Source organism: Bos indicus, chromosome 12 (genome assembly GCF_029378745.1).
Source record: "Bos indicus isolate NIAB-ARS_2022 breed Sahiwal x Tharparkar chromosome 12, NIAB-ARS_B.indTharparkar_mat_pri_1.0, whole genome shotgun sequence".
NCBI classification, from domain to species: domain Eukaryota; kingdom Metazoa; phylum Chordata; class Mammalia; order Artiodactyla; family Bovidae; genus Bos; species Bos indicus.
Genome location: NC_091771.1, coordinates 25,052,131 through 25,071,200, shown reverse-complemented (window position 1 = coordinate 25,071,200; position 19,070 = coordinate 25,052,131). Strand labels below are relative to the sequence as shown.

At 37.4% G+C, this 19,070-nt stretch overlaps 2 protein-coding genes across 6 annotated transcripts in view; both read right to left on the bottom strand.

Annotated features, from left to right (window-relative positions):
• Nucleotides 1-7,496, bottom strand: part of CCDC169 (coiled-coil domain containing 169) — a 36,662-nt gene extending 29,166 nt beyond the window's left edge. The window contains 2 exon segments of the mRNA XM_070800603.1: nt 4,420-4,535; nt 6,292-7,496. Of these exon segments, the coding sequence (XP_070656704.1) occupies nt 4,420-4,535; nt 6,292-6,374 (199 nt within the window). The 5' untranslated portion in view covers nt 6,375-7,496.
• A 146-nt stretch (nt 7,497-7,642) lies between these two features.
• Nucleotides 7,643-19,070, bottom strand: part of SPART (spartin) — a 31,800-nt gene continuing 20,372 nt past the window's right edge. For all 5 annotated transcript variants that reach the window (XM_070800192.1, XM_070800191.1, XM_070800193.1 and 2 more), the window contains 3 exons: nt 18,636-18,794; nt 18,468-18,558; nt 7,643-9,308 (listed from right to left, as the gene is read on the bottom strand). In XM_070800192.1, coding sequence (XP_070656293.1) covers nt 9,035-9,308; nt 18,468-18,558; nt 18,636-18,794 — 524 coding nt within the window. In that variant the 3' untranslated portion in view covers nt 7,643-9,034. The remainder of the gene's footprint in view (nt 9,309-18,467; nt 18,559-18,635; nt 18,795-19,070) is intronic.

Sequence of the window (19,070 nt, the reverse complement as noted above, 5' to 3'; positions counted from 1 at the left end):
AATGGGGATGCCTCTAACGTTTCATCATTAAGTATTATGCCTGATCAAGATAAATAGAAACATCTTTTAATAAGGAAGATTAATTTTATTAAAAACATATTTTAGCATTTACTGAGATGAGTTGTAAAAACTATTTGATCTACCAGTATATTACTTAAATTGAATTTTTTTAAATAAGAAAGACAAACTGAATTTTATGAAAACACTTTTTAGCATTTATTGAGATGAGTTGTAAAAACTATTTGATTTACCAATATTTTACTTAACAGCCATAGAGTTTTAAACTAGAAACCAGCCTATAAATGAAGACGAAAAAGGAGTTCAAAGGAGAGGTCTGGGATGGAGATATGTCTGTGTGTTGTACACAGATGGCATTTAATACCATACGACCAGAGGAGATCCCCTAAGTAGTGGGAGCATACATCAGAGAAAAGTCAGAACAGAGGCACTCCAAGTTTTTAGAACTCATGAAGATGAAGAGAAGTGAGGAGTAGCCAGTAGATATGAAGATAACCAAGGGAATTTGGCATCCCAGAAGACAAGCAAAGGGTTTCACGGATGAAGGTGATCAGCTGTGGCAAGACTGTTAATAAGTCAAGATGAGGACTGAGAGTTGACACTGTATTTTGCAAATTGACAGTCACTGATGACCTTGATAAGAACAGTTTCAGGAGATTCGAGGTGAAACTTTTGATTGGAATGATCAACTCCAAGACAGAATGAGAAAACTGTGCTTGTGCTGGGCAAATTCAGCCCATTTTTATGCCTAGATTATCAATGTCCCAGAGCCTCAGTAAATCAAGGTTCTCTTCTCCAGATGAAAAAAACTTGAGAAGCAAACTTAAGAAACTTCAGTGGAAAGAAGTAGAAGCTGAGTTTGGGCTCTGATGCTGGAATGCCTGGATCCAAATTCCAGATCTGTCCCTCCCCACCTCTGCAGCCTTGAGAAAGCCAGTGAGAATCCCCAAGGCTGTTTTTCATCTATAAAATGAGGTGATACATTTTTTAAAGGGTAGTTGCAAGGTTTCAATTTTTAAAAATGCACTCAAACCCCCTACACCAATATGACTCTTCTCACTTTTTAAGTCTCCTGGATATTTTTTTTTCCTGTTCCTTGTCTTGTGGCCAAGTTTTAAGATGGTGAAATTCAGATTTACTTCAAACATAAACCACTTTTTTGCATATAGTTTCCTATGAATCCTAAAGGGCTTCAAAAGGCCACTAAAATATGTGAATCCTTTTGAAGTTCATTGTGTTGGCCATTTTGCCTAAAAATTAATCCTGTCACAAACCAAGTAGATTAAATGATTAACTAGGAATAAAGAGGTAAGAGTGGAAATTAAAAAAAAAAATCGAAGAGTTTTGCTATACATGGAGCAGTGAAAGGGGAAAGGGGATAATGGTAGAAAGTGAAATGTGGAGCCAAAGGAGGGTTGCTATTTGTTTTTTAGATAAAATAAAGTCAGCTTGTCTGTGTGCTGTTGGGGATGAGCCAATGGAGCAGCGAAAACAGATGGTGCAGGAAAGAGAGAAGATGATCAATTGTTGAAGTTATATCCTGGAGGAGGTGAGGGTAGACCAGATCTGCTGCACAAGTGGAGGGATTATCCTTGAATCTTGAACACAGAACACACAGAGGAACAGGAGGGAAGGAAGATGAGGTGTAAAGATGCAGGTAAGTGGGTAGCTCAGTTGAAACACTTGGAAATTCTCTTCTGATTGTTTCTTATCTCTTTTTGGAAGAGAAAGGTACGCTCATTTGCTGAAAGTGAGAATGGAGAGAGAGGTGACAAGATTTGAGGAGGTGGAAGTGTGAAAGAATTACCTAAACAGATGTGCATGTATTTCTTTTATAATGTTGAGCAATAATAAATTTATTTTGAAAACTCCTTTAATCATCCCATTGCCTTCAGGATAAAAGGGCTTTCCTCATAGCTCAGTTGGTAAAGAATTCACCTGGAATGTGGGAGACCTGGGTTTAATCTCTGGGTCGGGAAGATCCGCTGGAGAAGGGATAGGTTATCCACTCCAGTATTCCGGCCTGGAGAATTCCATGGGGTCGCAAAGAGTTGGACGCAACTTTCACTTCACTCCACTTCTTCAGGATAAATAAAAATACATCAGCATCATATTAAAGATTATTCTTCCTCTTCTTCATAAACCTTAATCTCATCTCCTGCCACGTTCTCGTCACAATCTATGTTCTGTCTTCATCAGTTACTTCAGAGTTCTCAAAAGACATATTTAATGCTCCCTATGGCAGACTGAATTTTCCAAAGATGACTGCAAGAATCTATCTCATCTCACCTGACCTTGTGCAATGTGACCTTGACAAGTAGATTTTCTCCATCCTCTCAAATCTATGATTGTTTTGACGAATAGAATACAGTGGAAATGACACTGTCAGTTTCGGGAGTAGCCCTTACCTAGCCTGGCAGTTTCTGTCCTTGCTCCTTTTAGTATGCTTGCTTTTGGGTACAGCCTCTTGGAACCCAGGTACCATGTTATGAGAAGCAAAAGCTGCATAGCCAAAAGCAGGCACTTCTGATGGGCCGTCCCAGCTGGGCTCCCAACCACACCCAGGATGAGATGCCAGCCATGTGAGTGAATCATCTGGGAATGTCTAACCCCACTGAACTTACAGATGACTGAGTGCCAGACTACATCTGACTGCAATCACATAAGAGACCCGAATTAGGAACATCCTAGATGAAGAAAGTCAATCCACAGGCTGTGAGAAAGATGTTATTTAGGCCCCTAGATCACAGGGTGATTGGCTGTGCAACAGGAGATAACCAGAACTGTTGAGCACTGACCAGGGAGACAGCAGTCATCATGGTAATGGTGGTAGTGGTAGATAGGTGATTTAGGATAAAGTCATGGTTCTGCTGCTCCCTGGCTGTGATCTTAGCAGGCGACTTAAATTCCTGAACTTCATTTTTCCATAAATGGGGATAATAATAGTCACCTCTGCTGGCCTTAGCTGATGCTGAAGAAGGCATAAAGGTTTCCACCTTCCATCTTAGGCTTTAGCTTAGCCCACTGAGGAAAGAACTTTCTCACCTATCATTTTACCTTTTCTCTTTATACCCACAAACCAGCTCTTCCCCGTGAGAAGAGCTGTTGGTAATACAACTTGTTGGGCGTACATTTTACCAGTGACCAAAGTTATTGCATTGTGTGTGTACCTGTGAGCATGACCTGTTTTGTCTATAATTAGCTGGACGAGGAAAGTCCAGCCAGCCTTAACAGTGCAAATACTCAGTAAGTGTACTCAACAGTCTGCACTCATGGAGCCGGTTTCATTAAGGATATAGATAGGGAAGCACAGGAAGCTACTTCAGCCTTGAGATAAAGTAGTGTTCTCCAATCAAGCTCTAAGAGAGCATTAGGCATTATGAAAAGTAGCATTGTATTTGTCATATGGCTGCTAATCCATTCTGTTTACAGCTTCCCCAATAGAATGGAACAGCAAGAGCTGGTTTAAGAACCAAAGCCCAGCCCCATAACCCTAATAAGCTCCTACTGTTCTCTAGCATTCAGTTCAAGACTGCCCCTTCCCTCATGCAGGTTGTGTTAGGTTGCCCTTACCTGAGGTGCCATTTCTCCTTATGCAGAATTTACATTACTTGTCATGTTCATATTTTAATTTGACACTTCCTCCCAATAGTCAGTGAACCTCTTTAGAAAAGGGAAAAGAAAGGTCCTCCATTCAAAGTGTTGACATATGGCAGGATCTCAATCAATATTCGTGTAACAAATTAACAACTTATATACATTACAAATTTTAAGGACATATGGATGCCTGTGTGTTAGGTGTGCCGTGTGAGTGCAACACTCACCTGCCCCTTCCCCATTCTTTCAACACAAATAGTCAAAACCTAGATAAGGATTTTAAGGTTATACTTCAACTTTAGCAGTTAAGGTATAAAAGTTATTACTCAAGTTATGTAGAAAACTTTGTGATAATTATTTATTTAAATAAATATTAAATTATTAATATAATTAAACATTAATATATTGTAATAAATCTTAATATCAGATATTGTCTATTCAATAACTTTATCAATATTATTTTATTAAATATTTACTTTATAAATAATATATTTATATATTTATTTATATATAATAAAAATATTTTTATTTATCAATAATGAATTGATTTCACATAACAAAGGTTCTTCTAATTGAAGAATGAACATTTTGAAATCATAAGTTGATAAATAATTATAAAATAACAGGTTTGACATTCCAAAAATCAATTTTTAAAGCCTCTATATTAAATTATTATTAATGCTGCCAAAAAGCAAGACTAAAATTTGGGCACTATTATTCCAAATATGTAATGTACTATAGATATCATAGTACAATGAACAGTAACTATCTAGGAGTCACACATAAAAATATTTACTTATATACCTTCTTCATCAGTATTGAGTTTGGTTTCCAGTTCTGCAATCTTGTGTCTTATTTTAAGCACTGAGAGTTGCACTATATCGCTATTACTGAACACATTTAGTTGATTATGATTCAATTAAAAATAATATGAAAAGAATAACACATGGTAACTCACTACTTCAGAAACACCATACTATGAAATATCCCTCACTGATGGTCTGGTCGAGAACAAGGAATCAAGAAAAAAACACAGGCTTCTGATAACCTGGGTCCAGAAGGACACTCAAATGCACTAAAGCTCAAAGCTCTCCATGTAACCACTTAACACTCTTTATTCTTAAAGTTGACCCCAAAAAGTCTGACAGTTTTTGGTTATCTGGTTTCTCAAAGCCCAACAAATGAGCTGCAAATTACTATAGAAAGGAATAGCTAGGACAACAGGTAACAACTGGCAACCTGATATAAACAGAAAAAAAGAAGCACTAAAAAAAAAATACATACGTAACACTACAGAGATAATCTATTTAGGACATCAATAAGCATAGTAGTTCTCAAAATATAATAGAATCATTTATTCAGTACATATTTTTGAATGCCTATTATGTTAGAGGCATTGTGATAAGTGCTGAAGATACACCCAAGTAAGAAGAGCAATATGCAGCAGCCAACTTCCACTGAATGTTTATCACAAGCCAATGCTGAGTGTTGCAAACATTTCATTTAGTCCTGGTAACGACCACATGATGTGTGAGATAAACATTTCTACTACAGTCTTAGATTTGAGAATACAGCAGCTTAGAGGTTCATTAACTTGCCCAAGATCATGTAGTTGCTGAGTGAAGAGTGCTGGGATTTGAATTTGTACAGGATTCCTCTAAAGTACTGGTACCTATACTCTACTGTTTCAGGGACTACAGAACCTGTCCTCAGAGGGCTTACAGCTTACTGTCAGACCAAGAATTGACTGGGCAACTAAAAGAGTGTGTTTGGACCTGTTAACAGTGGAAAGCAAAGGAAGCTATAAAGACCACTGCTTCCACACAGGCGGGTCTACCCTCCTGTGGCCTACTGGTGGGGACAGGGGAACCTTAAAAAACAAAACAAAACAAAAACTGCTTAAAATGTTCCAAAGTTTTAGTAAGAATGCTTATATGGAGAATTTTAAGAAGTATATATATAGGAGGGGCTTCATTTTTACAAAATGTCACCAATTCTTAAGTGCTTCTAAAGGGATGAACGGAGCAGGCAATGGCACCCCACTCCAGTACTCTTGCTTGGAAAATCCCATGGACGGAGGAGCCTGGTAGGCTGCAGTCCGTGGGGTCGCTAAGAGTCAGACACGACTGAGCAGCTTCACTTTCACCTTTTACTTTCATGCGTTGGAGAAAGAAATGGCAAACCCACTCCAGTATTCTTGCCTGGAGAATTCCAGGGATGAGGGAGCCTGGTGGGCTGCCATCTATGGGGTCGCACAGAGTCGCACACGACTGAAGCGACTTAGCAGCAGCAAAGGGATAAAACAGCAGTATAATAACTGAACAAAATGTCTGGCAATTGAAACAGAAAACCTGAACCTACTGGAACATCAAAAGTGCACACACACATTTTAGCATTAGAGCATATGCACATAGTACACTCCATTTGACTTGATCTTGAAGGCAGTTCAAAACCTGCCTCTTTGTAACACCAAATGTACCAGGTCAATGAATCTATACTGCTTTCAGATGTCACCAGCTCTGCCCGGATATCAGTGACCCTGCAGCTGTCACATCGGCCTCAGGGGCTTCGACCTTGAGCCCTGGACCCCCCCACCCCCCAGACGCCGGCCTTCGCGTTGGCGGCGTGGCCGTGACCCCCACACCCGGCGGGAGTGCGCGCTGGTCCCCAACTCACTTCAGGTGCATTTCTTCCTGTAACTCCAATTTAAGACGGTCGGTGCTCACATAGTTGAAGTCGTCGCCTCTTCCTTCCAACATAGCGTCAGTTCAGAGGCCACCCACGCCTTCCCCTCACACAGCTGACACTAGACCTGAGGGGACACTCAGAAGCCGGGTGAGGGGAAGATCTCACAGCCGTTGTCGGGGGAACGGCCTCGCTCTCGGCCAGGCTCCTTGTAACGTCACAGGGTGGCGCCGTCAGGCTGGGTCTCTCAGTGGTTCACAGGTGTTAGAGGGCCAGTACTGGAAGTTTCGAATTGAATTGTTTAAACAGAACGTGATGTAGTGGCATGTTAGACGGAGAGGGTGTTTAGTGTCCAAAAGAACAATCCTGGGTTGTGGGCCAAAGATAATTGGCAGCATTGTGAGGCATCAATTCAATTAAATACAATTGAAGGCTTATTTTGTACAAAGTGATGTGTAAGATACCAAGTACGTGCACTGGCTTCAAAGAATCTAGTTTAACTGAAAAGTGCAAAAGAACTCTCCTCACAGGATGTCAATATCACATGGTATGGCAAATTTAGTACTCCTAACTTCTGTGCCCAACCTGAGGCAGGTTGTGGGGAGCGAGGTGCTGGTCACCTCTCAGACACTCACCAGTGTCTGTTCTGTCTTGGTGGCTCCCCTTCTGGTCCTTAGCCACTGTTCTTAGTTCTCTCATAGACTGGGGAGGTGGGGTGAGAGTGAGCTGGATGTTAGAGAGATCGTCACATATTTTCCCAAATCTGATTCACACATAAATCATAGCTTTTGAAATGTCAAAATCTAAGAACTGATGGGTTTATTCTCTAGTTTGTCTATAGAACTCCTGCTCCTTTGGGTCAGGAGAGTCAGAAATGCTCTCTGCCTCTAATGCTGCTTCCAGCATCACTACACGCTTCCATCTTCATGTAAAAACCCACTCCTCTGATACGCCATCTTGGGTGTGACACCATCCACTTTTCCCCTTGCTTCACCCAGACTTACTAGTCACAACCTGTCTACTGACTGACTAAAAAGGTAATCCTTCCACTGTCAATCTTTCTTCACCCTTCAGTTTGCAACTCCCAGCACTTTAATTTCCACCCCACTTCCACAGTTACAGACTGAATACTGTCATCAGTGTGGTTTTAGTTCAAAAGCCTTAATTTAAAAACTGCTGTTGATCTGAAACAGCAACCCACAAACAAGTGAACAGAGTAGAATGAAGTGAAAGGGACAAGTAGGTTTCTGTTGCTGACCTGTGCTCTAAGATAATTTTTTAAACTCCAGGCTCCATTAATTGTCATTCCATTTCTTAAATAAGGCAGAGACTGACTGAAGGCTATTTACTAATTCGACTTTATTTCCATTTCAACTAGAACATTATCCTTGGCCCTAGGAAAAGGCTCTGATTCTGTGTTCCTGAAATACAAGCCCATGAATACATCTGAGGCCAAGTAAATCAAAGACAGTTTATTCACAAAGTGCACTCTTTAGCTTCAAATAAAGTCTAATAAAGTAAATAGCAATTGGAGATTCAGAAATATCAGAAAGGACTATAGTATGAAAACCAATGCCAAATTTTTTAAAATCAAGAAACAAAAGTAAAATGCCATTAGCTATTTTTATAACATGTTTGTAGCTTACAGGTCTGTGAATATCCTGTCTTCTGCCAAAGTGGACACCATTATGCCATTCACGATGGATAAATGCCTGAAGTCTTCACATTCTTTACCTGAATTATGAATAAAATCTTTCTAATAATTTAATTCATTGGCTTTTTGGTATATACAATTTTAACGACTGAATCCCAAAATAAAAATTATTTACCGTACATTAACTCAACTGTTTATATTTTAGTTTTCACTAAATTTTAGCCTTTTGGAAAAACTTACAGTAGAAGTGATTACATTTTTGTCCAACTGAACTGATAATAATCACTTTGTATTGTTACAATACCAACCACAGTCCGAAATTTCCTAGGCTCCTAATAGATCAGTAACAGTATAAATCTAGAAGACTTAATTCTAGAAGACTTAAAAATCTGTTTGTAATCATTTAAAATCAAAAAGACTGTCCCATTTACTAACAAAGAGATAAACTACCAAATAATTTTTATAGAAACTCATTTTAATTTTCATGATTAGTCTATTCCTTGTTTTGAAAAAGTCTTTTAAATGTTATGCAAGAATTCTTTTCATTTAGGATCACAGTTTTTGTTTAGCTTACATACTGACAATTCTGACAAGCACCCTAAAAAAAAGTCCACAATTAGTGCAAAAAGAGGAAACAACTTTTTAAGTCATTCCTTCCTAGTACACATAGAACTAAGGTTACTAAGTGCCAATTTTATGTATATGTGAATATAATATAATGATTTCCTACTTCACTTTCTGAAAGACAGCAAATACAAAAATAGTTTAACATTAGGTTTAATGAGGTTTATAACACATCTATTATTAGTCTTATTTTAACTGCAAAAATATTTTAGCCACATTTAGAAAAAAATAAATTCACAGAGAATGTTAACTATATTTCTAAAGATCAGATGCAAGAATACTGATTCTTTTCCACAGAAGTAGAATACATGACATAAAGCTTATGAAATAGTCACTTTGTAGGAATGAATACATTTTAAAAATCCTGGTTAACCTGTGAGGATTATCACATTAGCCTATTTAACAAAATTGCATCCGTCTATAAGGCTTTGGTATAGGCAATGCATAGCACTTCCATCACTTATCTTTCTTCTTTGCCCCGTTCTTCTCTGGCCCCTCTTTCTGCTCATCTTTCTCCCCTTTCAGGTTTGCACTTGCTCCTCCTCCTGGATTTTCCCCCTTAGAATTATCAATGATTTTATAGTCCTCAAGCAGTGTGTGTCCTGTTTGTTTTGCAGTTTTCTTCACCATTGCTTTGATGCCAATGTTGTCAATATTATAGGCAGTTACACCAACATTGATGGCAGAATCTACTGCGTTGTGTGTAGCTTCTCCTGCAGTATGCCCATATCTTTAAAAGAAAGATTAGAGAAAGCACAACAAAATTACAAATACAAATCAAAGTTTTCTGAATTTTAGTGTTAAATAGCGCACATGATTAGTATGTTATCCTTAGAAACAAAATCAAAGATTATGTTTCAATTTAATGAATAACGTAAAACACAGTAAAGAATAAAATCGCACTGTGCACACACTCTATTTTCTCCTTCAGTAAAAATACTACGAAAATAAACTGAGGCTGAGATTAATGCAATGAAGACTGTTTATGCTGAGTGTAAATTTTAATAAAGGTTGTTAATCAGTCATTATTTCCTGTTTTGTCTCTTTCTGGAAATATGAGAGAATTTTAACTGAAACAACTATCAGTTCAGTCACTCAGTCGTGTCCGACTCTTTGCGACCGCATGAATCGCAGCTCGCCAGGCCTCCCTGTCCATCACCAACTCCCGGAGTTTACCCAAACTCATGTCCATCGAGTCAGTGATGCCATCCAGCCATCTCATCCTCTGCCGTCCCCTTCTCCTACTGCCCCCAATCCTTCCCAGCATCAGAGTCTTTCCCAATGAGTCAACTCTTTGCATGAGGTGGCCAAAGTATTGGAGTTTCAGCTTTAGCATCATTCCTTCCAAAGAAATCCCAGGGCTGATCTCCTTTAGAATGGACTGGTTGGATCTCCTTGCAGTCCAAGGGACTCTCAAGAGTCTTCTCCAACACCACAGTTCAAAAGCATCAATTCTTCAGTGTTCAGCTTTCTTCACGGTCCAACTCTCACATCCATACATGACCACAGGAAAAACCATAGCCTTGACTAGATGGACTTTGTTGGCAAAGTAATGTCTCTGCTTTTGAATAAGCTATCTGGGTTGGTCATAACTTTTCTTCCAAGGAGTCTTTTAATTTCATGGCTACAATCACCATCTGCAGTGATTTTGGAGCCCAAAAAAATAAAGTCTGACACTGTTTCCCCATCTATCTGCCATGAAGTAATGGGACCAGATGCCATGATCTTCATTTTCTGAGTGTTGAGCTTTAAGCCAACTTTTTCACTCTCCACTTTCACTTTCATCAGGAGGCTTTTTAGTTCCTCTTCACTTTCTGCCATAAGGGTGGTGTCATCTCCATATCTGAGGTTATTGATATTTCTCCCGGAAATCTTGATTCCAGCTTGTGCTTCTTCCAGCCCAGTGTTTCTCATGATGTACTCTGCATGTAAGTTAAATAAACAGGGTGACAATATACAGCCTTGACGAACTCCTTTTCCTATTTGGAACCAATCTGTTGTTCCATGTCCAGTTCTAACTGTTGCTTCCTGACCTACATATAGGTTTCTCAAGAGGCAGGTCAGGTGGTCTGGCATTCCCATCTCTTTCAGAATTTTCCACAGTTTATTGTGATCCACACAGTCAAAGGCTTTGGCATAGTCAATAAAGCAGAAATAGATGCTTTTCTGGAACTCTCTTGCTTTTTCCATGATCCAGTGGATGTTGGCAATTTGATCTCTGGTTCCTCTGCCTTTTCTAAAACCAGCTTGAATATCTGGAAGTTCATGGTTCACGTATTGCTGAAGCCTGACTTGGAGAATTTTGAGCATTACTTTACTAGCGTGTGAGATGAGTGCAATTGTGCGGTAGTTTGAACATTCTCTGGCATTGCCTTTCTTTGGGATTGGAATGAAAACTGACCTTTTCCAGTCCTGTGGCCACTGCTGAGTTTTCCAAATTTGCTGGCATGTTGAGTGCAGCACTTTCACAGCATCATCTTTCAGGATTTGAAAGAGCTCAGCTGGAATTCCATCACCTCCACTAGCTTTGTACATGTAGTGATGCTTTCTAAGTCCCACTTGACTTCACATTCCAGGATGTCTGGCTCTAGGTCAGTGATCACACCATCGTGATTATCTGGGTCATGAAGATCTTTTTTGTACAGTTCTTCTGTGTATTCTGGCCACCTCTTCTTAATATCTTCTGCTTCTGTTAGGTCCATACCATTTCTGTCCTTTATCGAGCCCATCTTTGCATGAAATGTTCCTTTGGTATCTCTAATTTTCTTGAAGAGATGTCTAGTCTTTCCCATTCTGTTGTTTTCCTCTATTTCCTTGCATTGATAGCTGAAGAAAGCTTTCTTATCTCTCCTTGCTATTCTTTGGAACTCTGCATTCAGATGGGTGTATCTTTCCTTTTCTCCTTTGCTTTTCGCTTCTCTTCTTTTCACAGCTATTTGTAAGGCCTCTTCAGACAGCCATTTTGCTTTTTTGCATTTCTTTTTCATGGGAATGGTCTTGATCCCTGTCTCTTATACAATGTCACAAACCTCTGTCCATAGTTCTTCAGGCACTCTATTAGATCTAGTCCCTTAAATCTATTTCTCACTTCCACTGTATAATATAAGGGATTTGATTTAGGTCATACCTGAATGGTCTAGTGGTTTTCCCTACCTTCTTCAATTTAAGTCTGAATTTGGCAATAAGGAATTCATGATGTGAGCCACAGTCAGCTCCCGGTCTTACAACTATAGGTCACTATAAATGGTTTTGAGTTCTAACTTAGACTCTAGTTAAGCCTTTCAAACTACTGGAATCTGAGTTTGTCTCTAAACAGAGATTCTACAACTTTCTCTCTCACTCCACTCCACACTACTGCAGACTCAATGGCCTTCCTGCTGTTCTTTGAACCCACCAAGCACACATGTAGTGGCCCTATGACCTTCGTACTGGCTGGTATCCACCTAAGACTACTCTCACCACAGGTATCCACATGGCTAACTGCCTCACCTTCTTCAAGTCAGGTATAATCCTCTTAGCATTTAACCTATTTTAATTGCCTCATCCCACAGCCAATCAATCCTCCCTTAACAGCTCTTTCTTCTCTAACTTAATGCCTGTTTCTTCTATGGAACTGACTCACTGGAAAAGACCCTGATGCTGCAAAAGATTGCAGGTAGGAAAAGGGGATGACAGAGAATGAAATGGCTGGATGGCATCACCAACTCAATGAACAGGAGTTTGAGCAAGCTCTGGAAGCTGGTGATGGAAAGGGAAAACTGGCATGCTACAGTCACAAAGAGTCGGACATGACTGAGCGACTGAACTGACAACTACAGAACAACTTTCTAAACACCAAAGCAAAAACCCCCACTGTTTTTGTTTTGCTTGTTTGTCTCACTAGAATATAAACCTCATTATAAAAGGATCTCTTTGCTTTGTTCATTAATGTATCTTAAGTACTTAGAACAGTGCCTAATACCTAATATTTGTTGAATGAATAAAATAAGTAAGTCCTGCCCTAGCCATCTAAGAGCTTCCTGGGTTCTCAAGTAGAGCAAAGGACTGGGGAAATTGTAAAACATCACACAAAGCAGTTACTTCTGACCATAATCAATACAATTGATGGTGTTTAATACCATTTCCATAAGAAAATACAACTTGAGGCATATACAAGGACACTAAACCTTATTCTACTTTGTTTTACTCTTTACCTTTTTCTAAGTACCAGGCTTTAAAATCTTTTCCTGTCCATAGGTTTCCCCAAATAGAGGACTGCTTAAACAACAAACAAGAACAAAGAGGCAAAATTCTACAGTCTTTTTTTCCAGAACATACTGAAGTTTCCTAGATGCTTTGTGACCAGTATCTGGACATTTTTTCTTACACTGGATCAGATCTCCAAATTAACAAGTCCTCTATTAGTATCAGTCTGGCCTTCTGTGGTTTGCGATCCTACTGGTTTATTCATGTTTTTTGTTTTTTTTCAACTTCAGTGCTGGAAATATGCAATAATCTTATAATGCTTCTGAATATTCCATTCACAATGTTAGAGCACAGCAGAGCCTACAATCTGTCAAACCTTATGTCTATACCACTCTTGACTGGGGTTTTCACAACAGTTACCCAATGGAAAAGCTCCTGACTGCTTTTTGCCAGTCCCTGCTGCTTTGCAACCCCTCGGAATTCCACAGAATTGCTGATGTTGCAAAAGACATGGGGCTTTCTCACAGTCAATTACGCCCCGGTCACAAATACAGTCATCACGTGGCAATGGCTCAGGCTCAATGAGAAGAAAGGGGCGGAGGCAGTTTCAGCACTGGAAGGGTACCCCAAACTCCTGGTTGAGCAGGTCCCTCTCAGGGCTTCTCTCTCCAGGCCTGGGTTAACTGCAGTCAAGTGACATGATGACTGAAGAATGTGGCCATATTAGTGTTTGGAGAAAACTACTAAACTGGGAGTCAGAAAATGAAGATTCTAATACCAAATGGGCCAACAGTTAGCCATGTGACCCAGGTGAAGTCCCCACTCTCTGTACCTCATAAAATTTCCTCTCCTTTATGAGATGTGTATGTGAAAGCACTTTGAAAATTCCATAGGACTAAATATATTTTTAAAGACCCTACAGAACAGTTTTTCAGAAGTTGTGTTTATTTTTTAAATATCTTCTCACTCATCACCTCTGCTTCCCAACATGCCCAGGAGCCAGGATTCCTGGCAGACATCCCTTTCTCCTCTCTTGCCTTAATAACTCTTCAGTTCTTCTCTTTATTCAGACTCAAACTACACCGTTAAAGACTCCTAGAAAGCCTATCTCTGGCCAAAAAAAAAAAGCTTATTTTTTATTCTTCCTTTTAAAAAAGTTAACTATAATTAGCTAATTGAATTACATCTTACATACTGAATACTACCAATTTAAGAACAATAAAAAATGAATATAAAGAATGTTCTAAATAAGTCAATGGGATTCGGATGTCAATTTGAATGACACTTTTCAGGAATTTCTCCAGTGCATTCAGTAACATATAGCAAAATAGCACCCTGGCAGTGATTCCAGATTTCACTCATTATAGCAAAATTTCATCACAACTTTCTAATAAATCTGCCTAAAATTCAATTTACATGCAACCTTCAAAGTTATTCTTAGAAATATTAACCTTAAATATTTAAAACAGAAATAGCTTCTTAATAGTTCTCAAACACAGATGGGTTACAAGCAACCTTATAGGTGAAGCTAAGGAGTTTAAACTTTATCTTGAAATCAGTAGGAACGGTATGACCAAATTTGTATTTCAGAAGGATCTATCACAGGTTGCATTGTGAACTGTAAGGGTTTAACACTGAGGACCAGTTAGGAAACAAGTTTTGAGCTGGATGAAAAATGATGAAAATATATTCTAAGGTAATGCTAATGAGGCTGGAGCTAAAGGGATCAATTAAAAAAAAAAAACCTGTGGATTGAATGGGTGCAGTGGTATGCAGTTGGGATGTATGAGCCTATAGATTAAAAGTTAAGAGGAAATATAGATCTAAGAGCTGCTGAGATATAGGTGATAATTGTGGCCATAGATGTGTGTGTGTGTGTATATATATATATATGATATCCACAAAGAGCAGAAAAGGGAGTACAGAGTAAAACCATACACAAAACCAATATTTAAGAAATGGGTGTGGAAGACAACCACCCTAAGAAGTATCTGTAAGACAAAACTGAAAGGTGGGAAAAGACAATACTGTTAGGAGATGTGTAAACAGCTGACCCACCAGTCTCAATAAGTATTAAATCTTGGATAAAGATCAATTAGGAAGAAAGGCTACAGTAAGCATGTGATTTGACTTTATCCACACACACACACACACAAAAAAAAAACCCTGTGGAAAAAAATCTTAAGATGTAAGAAAGACACGTCTTTCAACCTACAGGTAACTCAAAATGTAAGGCTAACATGGCACACATCAAAATCTGAAGCCAAAATGATAGAATTAATGATGGGTCAAAATCAAAATCAACGAAGTACAATTAAGCCAGAATAAATGTAAAGTTTTATTTAGGTACAAATATCAACCGTCTAAAAATAAGGCAAAGGTTCAGATTGTAAAGCAATTATAATTCAGTTAAGAAAAACAAGTTTGATATGGGTCAATAAAGTAACAGCTACTATAAAGACATACCCTTTGTCTTCTATTCCATATTTATCACATGCTAAATATGACCAAAACAAGGGAGACAACCCCACTGTATTCAATCTGGTTACAATACCTCTAGAATATTAGATTCAAGTCTGGGTTCCATATTTTGAGAACATTCGTGAAGGAAAGATGTGGAAACCATACTATACATGGAATTGTTAAACTGGGAGTATTTAGTAGAAAAGAAAAAATAAGCAAAATACATAATGACCATATTTAAATATTTGTACAGTTACCATATTGAAAAGACCAAGACTGATCCTATACAACTCCTGAGTAGATGTGATATAGAGTTTTATGGATAATATGACATCTGCTAAAGGGGATAACCTCAAATGGATTTGAATTTGTCCCTTCACCCAGTGAAAATTTAAGGGAAACTTTAATTAAAATTTACTAAATAAACCAGTTAAATACTAGACCTTAAAAGAGTTAATTTGCTACAGGAAAATATTTTTACTAAGCTTATTCTTCACAAATATATGTTCTAAGATAAAATATTACTGAGGGGGAAACAAAAATGTACCTAACTTACTAAAGTTATATTATTTTCCTCTAAACAATTTAAAGTGGAAAAAAGGAACTTAAAGGTGAAAGTTAGAAGCTATGTAGAAGAGTGATGAATTATTTAGCAGACACTATACTGCAATCAGGTATAGTAGGTTTAAAGTTACTCAATTGCTTTTTCCTTATTCCTGTAGGTCTTCTTGCTCCTAAATCTATATAACAAAAGTAGTAATATAACTGACAAAAATAAAGTATTAACAAATCTTTCTTATACATTTACCTCAAAAAATTAGGAGTGTATTTAATTATATAGGTCATTGGTAAGTCATTCATAATGAATGAACACAGTCCTGAATTAGAATCAAAACCATAAAAGGCATGGAGAATATACTTATCTAATACAACCTGCCTTTAAATATACCTAAATTAAAAAAATAATAATTCTTTGTATTTGCTTATACTACAAGAAACTTGATATGGAAATTTATGTAACATATTTTTCTCTTAGGCATAGTGCAAATAATTAAGGCAGATTTGAAACAACTACTTGGGAGAGTAATTTCTCATAGGCAATAAGAATACACATGTTCAAAAAATAATAAGTTTTCTTCATTATACCATCATCAGTGGATTAGAGTAGAAAAATACAAATGTTACATCTGTATCAAATAGCTTTCATAGTCTAAATAGGTATAAATTCATAAATATAAACAAATATAAATTTATGTCAATTATGGAGAACTAAAATTGTTCAGTGATAAATATCACTGAATTATTACTGGTTTAATACCTGCAGTTTCTTCCCCTAAAAAGCAATTTCTACTTCTGGGCAAGATTATTCATAAGTGAGAAAATAGTATTACTTGGACAAAACCTGTTATTTCCACTGTCCTTCCTGTCTTTCCAAGTTTCTAATTAAGTTACTGCTAACACTAAGGTATCCTGATAATTGGAATTACAAATCTAATTAACTAAATCCTCACCTGCTTCTTTTCTGAAAAAAAGAACTGAATCTTTGGAGGAAAGGATAAAACTAGCAATATACACCATAACAGAAATAAATTAGCTCCAAATCACAGTAAAAATACTCTAATATCACATTAAGTTCTCCTCACTAAGGACAAAAAATACAAAATCTACACTAAAACCTTGTACTTCCTAGTTGGGTAAACTTCAAACTTTTTAAAAGACTCAACTTAATTCAAGTACTCAGGTACATTTTTTTTTTTTTAAGGAGTAGGAAATGGACAAATCTAATAAAGCACTTCCTACTTACTCATGTGACCACCTATTTACCCAAGCTAGCACATAATAATCTAAAAATAATCCACTTTTGGTCTAAAAGACACTTCTGACTTTCTCCTGTGCTTGCAACAAAAAAAGAAACCATTTTTCTAATGATGACTAATCCATCAAAGTAACCTAAAAGGCGTAACAAAAAGAGTATTAGATTAGAGGTCAATGCCAAGAGTAGCAAGAAGTCAGCTGGGAGACTTGGGTTTTACATTTCCATCAAAATTTCAGATCTACTCTGCATCTGCTTTTCCAAATCCTCTGGTAAAACTGACACTCCTTGATGACAGGCCATGTTACTTTTACTCAAAGGTATGTTTGCCCCGGACTGAGCAGACCAAACCAACTTAGGCTGGAAATTAAGTTAGTAATTTACTAGTTAGCTAATTTACTATGATGGGAGGGAGTCTAAACGTACTGATGTAGTGCTGGAAAAGAATTCCAGATACTAAACTCACACAGATATCCCGTCAAGGGGAGTGGTGGCCCGGCACTGTTCCCTGACACTGCACGATAAAGACCTGGCTTATATCTCAGCTCTACCCCTTACTAGGGTCCAATTCTTAACCAGGTATTTAATGTTCTATGCTCTTGGTTTCTTCATCTATAAAATGGAGATAACAGCATTAAAAATTAAACACTACATATGAAAAGCAGTGAACACAATGTCTGATGCAGAGGTATGAACTCAAATGCTGTCAGTGAGTAAATAATTAACACATATAACCAAGAGCTGAGAACACGATTTTTTCTTCTAAATAAACATTAACTATTAAGCTCTAAACAAACTCAAAGTTAAAAAAGGCAACTCAAGTCCTTCATACTAAATTTGAGTTTAGCCTTCTAGTACTTATAAAGACAGAATAAAAAGCTAAAATCCTGTTTTTAAGTCTCATCTTTAACACCACTTATCAGATGAGCTTGGATGAATAATTCAGTTCTATGTTTGTTCATTTCTTAATGGCATGTCTTATACCATCTGTCTGTTCCAATACACATGCACAGTGGTACATTCAAATAAGATGTGAAAATTTAATATTCTTCGTATATAGAAGGGACTAGTACTAACAAAGTGTAATACTTCAAATATAATTCAAGTTTTCCCCACCAAAATCACAGATAAATAAACACCACTCACAAGAACATGAAGGCATATAGAAACTCCAGGCATTAAAAATAATATGAATCTATTCTTTCCATTAATGATGAACAAATATAACAATTAGTAATACAAGGCAAAGTCACAGTAATACTATTGATTTCTAGAATCTTTACTCTTCTCCCTATTTAGAAATAGCAAGTGAAAAAAACTGTTTTACCAGATATTTAATCAAAAATAGATATACAATCATTTTAATTGTCCCCAGAGTTAAACAAATGCTATGAGATCTCATTATTAAAATGATAAAATTCAACTTACTTGTATCTGACAGTTTGTACAGTTTCTGCTGAAACATTGTTAACAATGCATTTAGCTGCACATTCCAATCCTTGCCAGACAGTTGAGAATCCTGAAAATACAATCAAAGGTAAATAAAACCAACCCTTGGCAAACAGACCTTCCTAAGTTTTCAGAGTTTTATGTTACCTTGAACACTACTTGCTGCTACAACCATAGCGCCATCCAGGGTAGACTTTCCATTTCGGTCTTTTTTAAGAGATTCTGGAACAAGTTTGCTTCCGTGCTTCTTGACGTGTGGAGCTAATTCCTTTCCAACACAATTTGCCACAGTACAAACTCCATCAACTAATATAACCATTTAAAAGAAAAAAAAAACTTAGAAAAACATGTATTTTTCCCTTGATTTTACCATTCTCATTAAGCAAAATTTTTTCATGAGTAACTAAAGTTGTTTCATTGTACAATGTTACCATTCCTATTTAAAAAGGATGAAAACAAGGCTGGTTATTTTTTTAAACAAAGGCTATTGTTTGGTTTAAGGATGTGTTTGCAAAGCTTCAGTTCAGTTCAGTTCAGTTTAGTCGCTCAGTCGTGTCTGACTCTTTGTGACCCCATGAATCT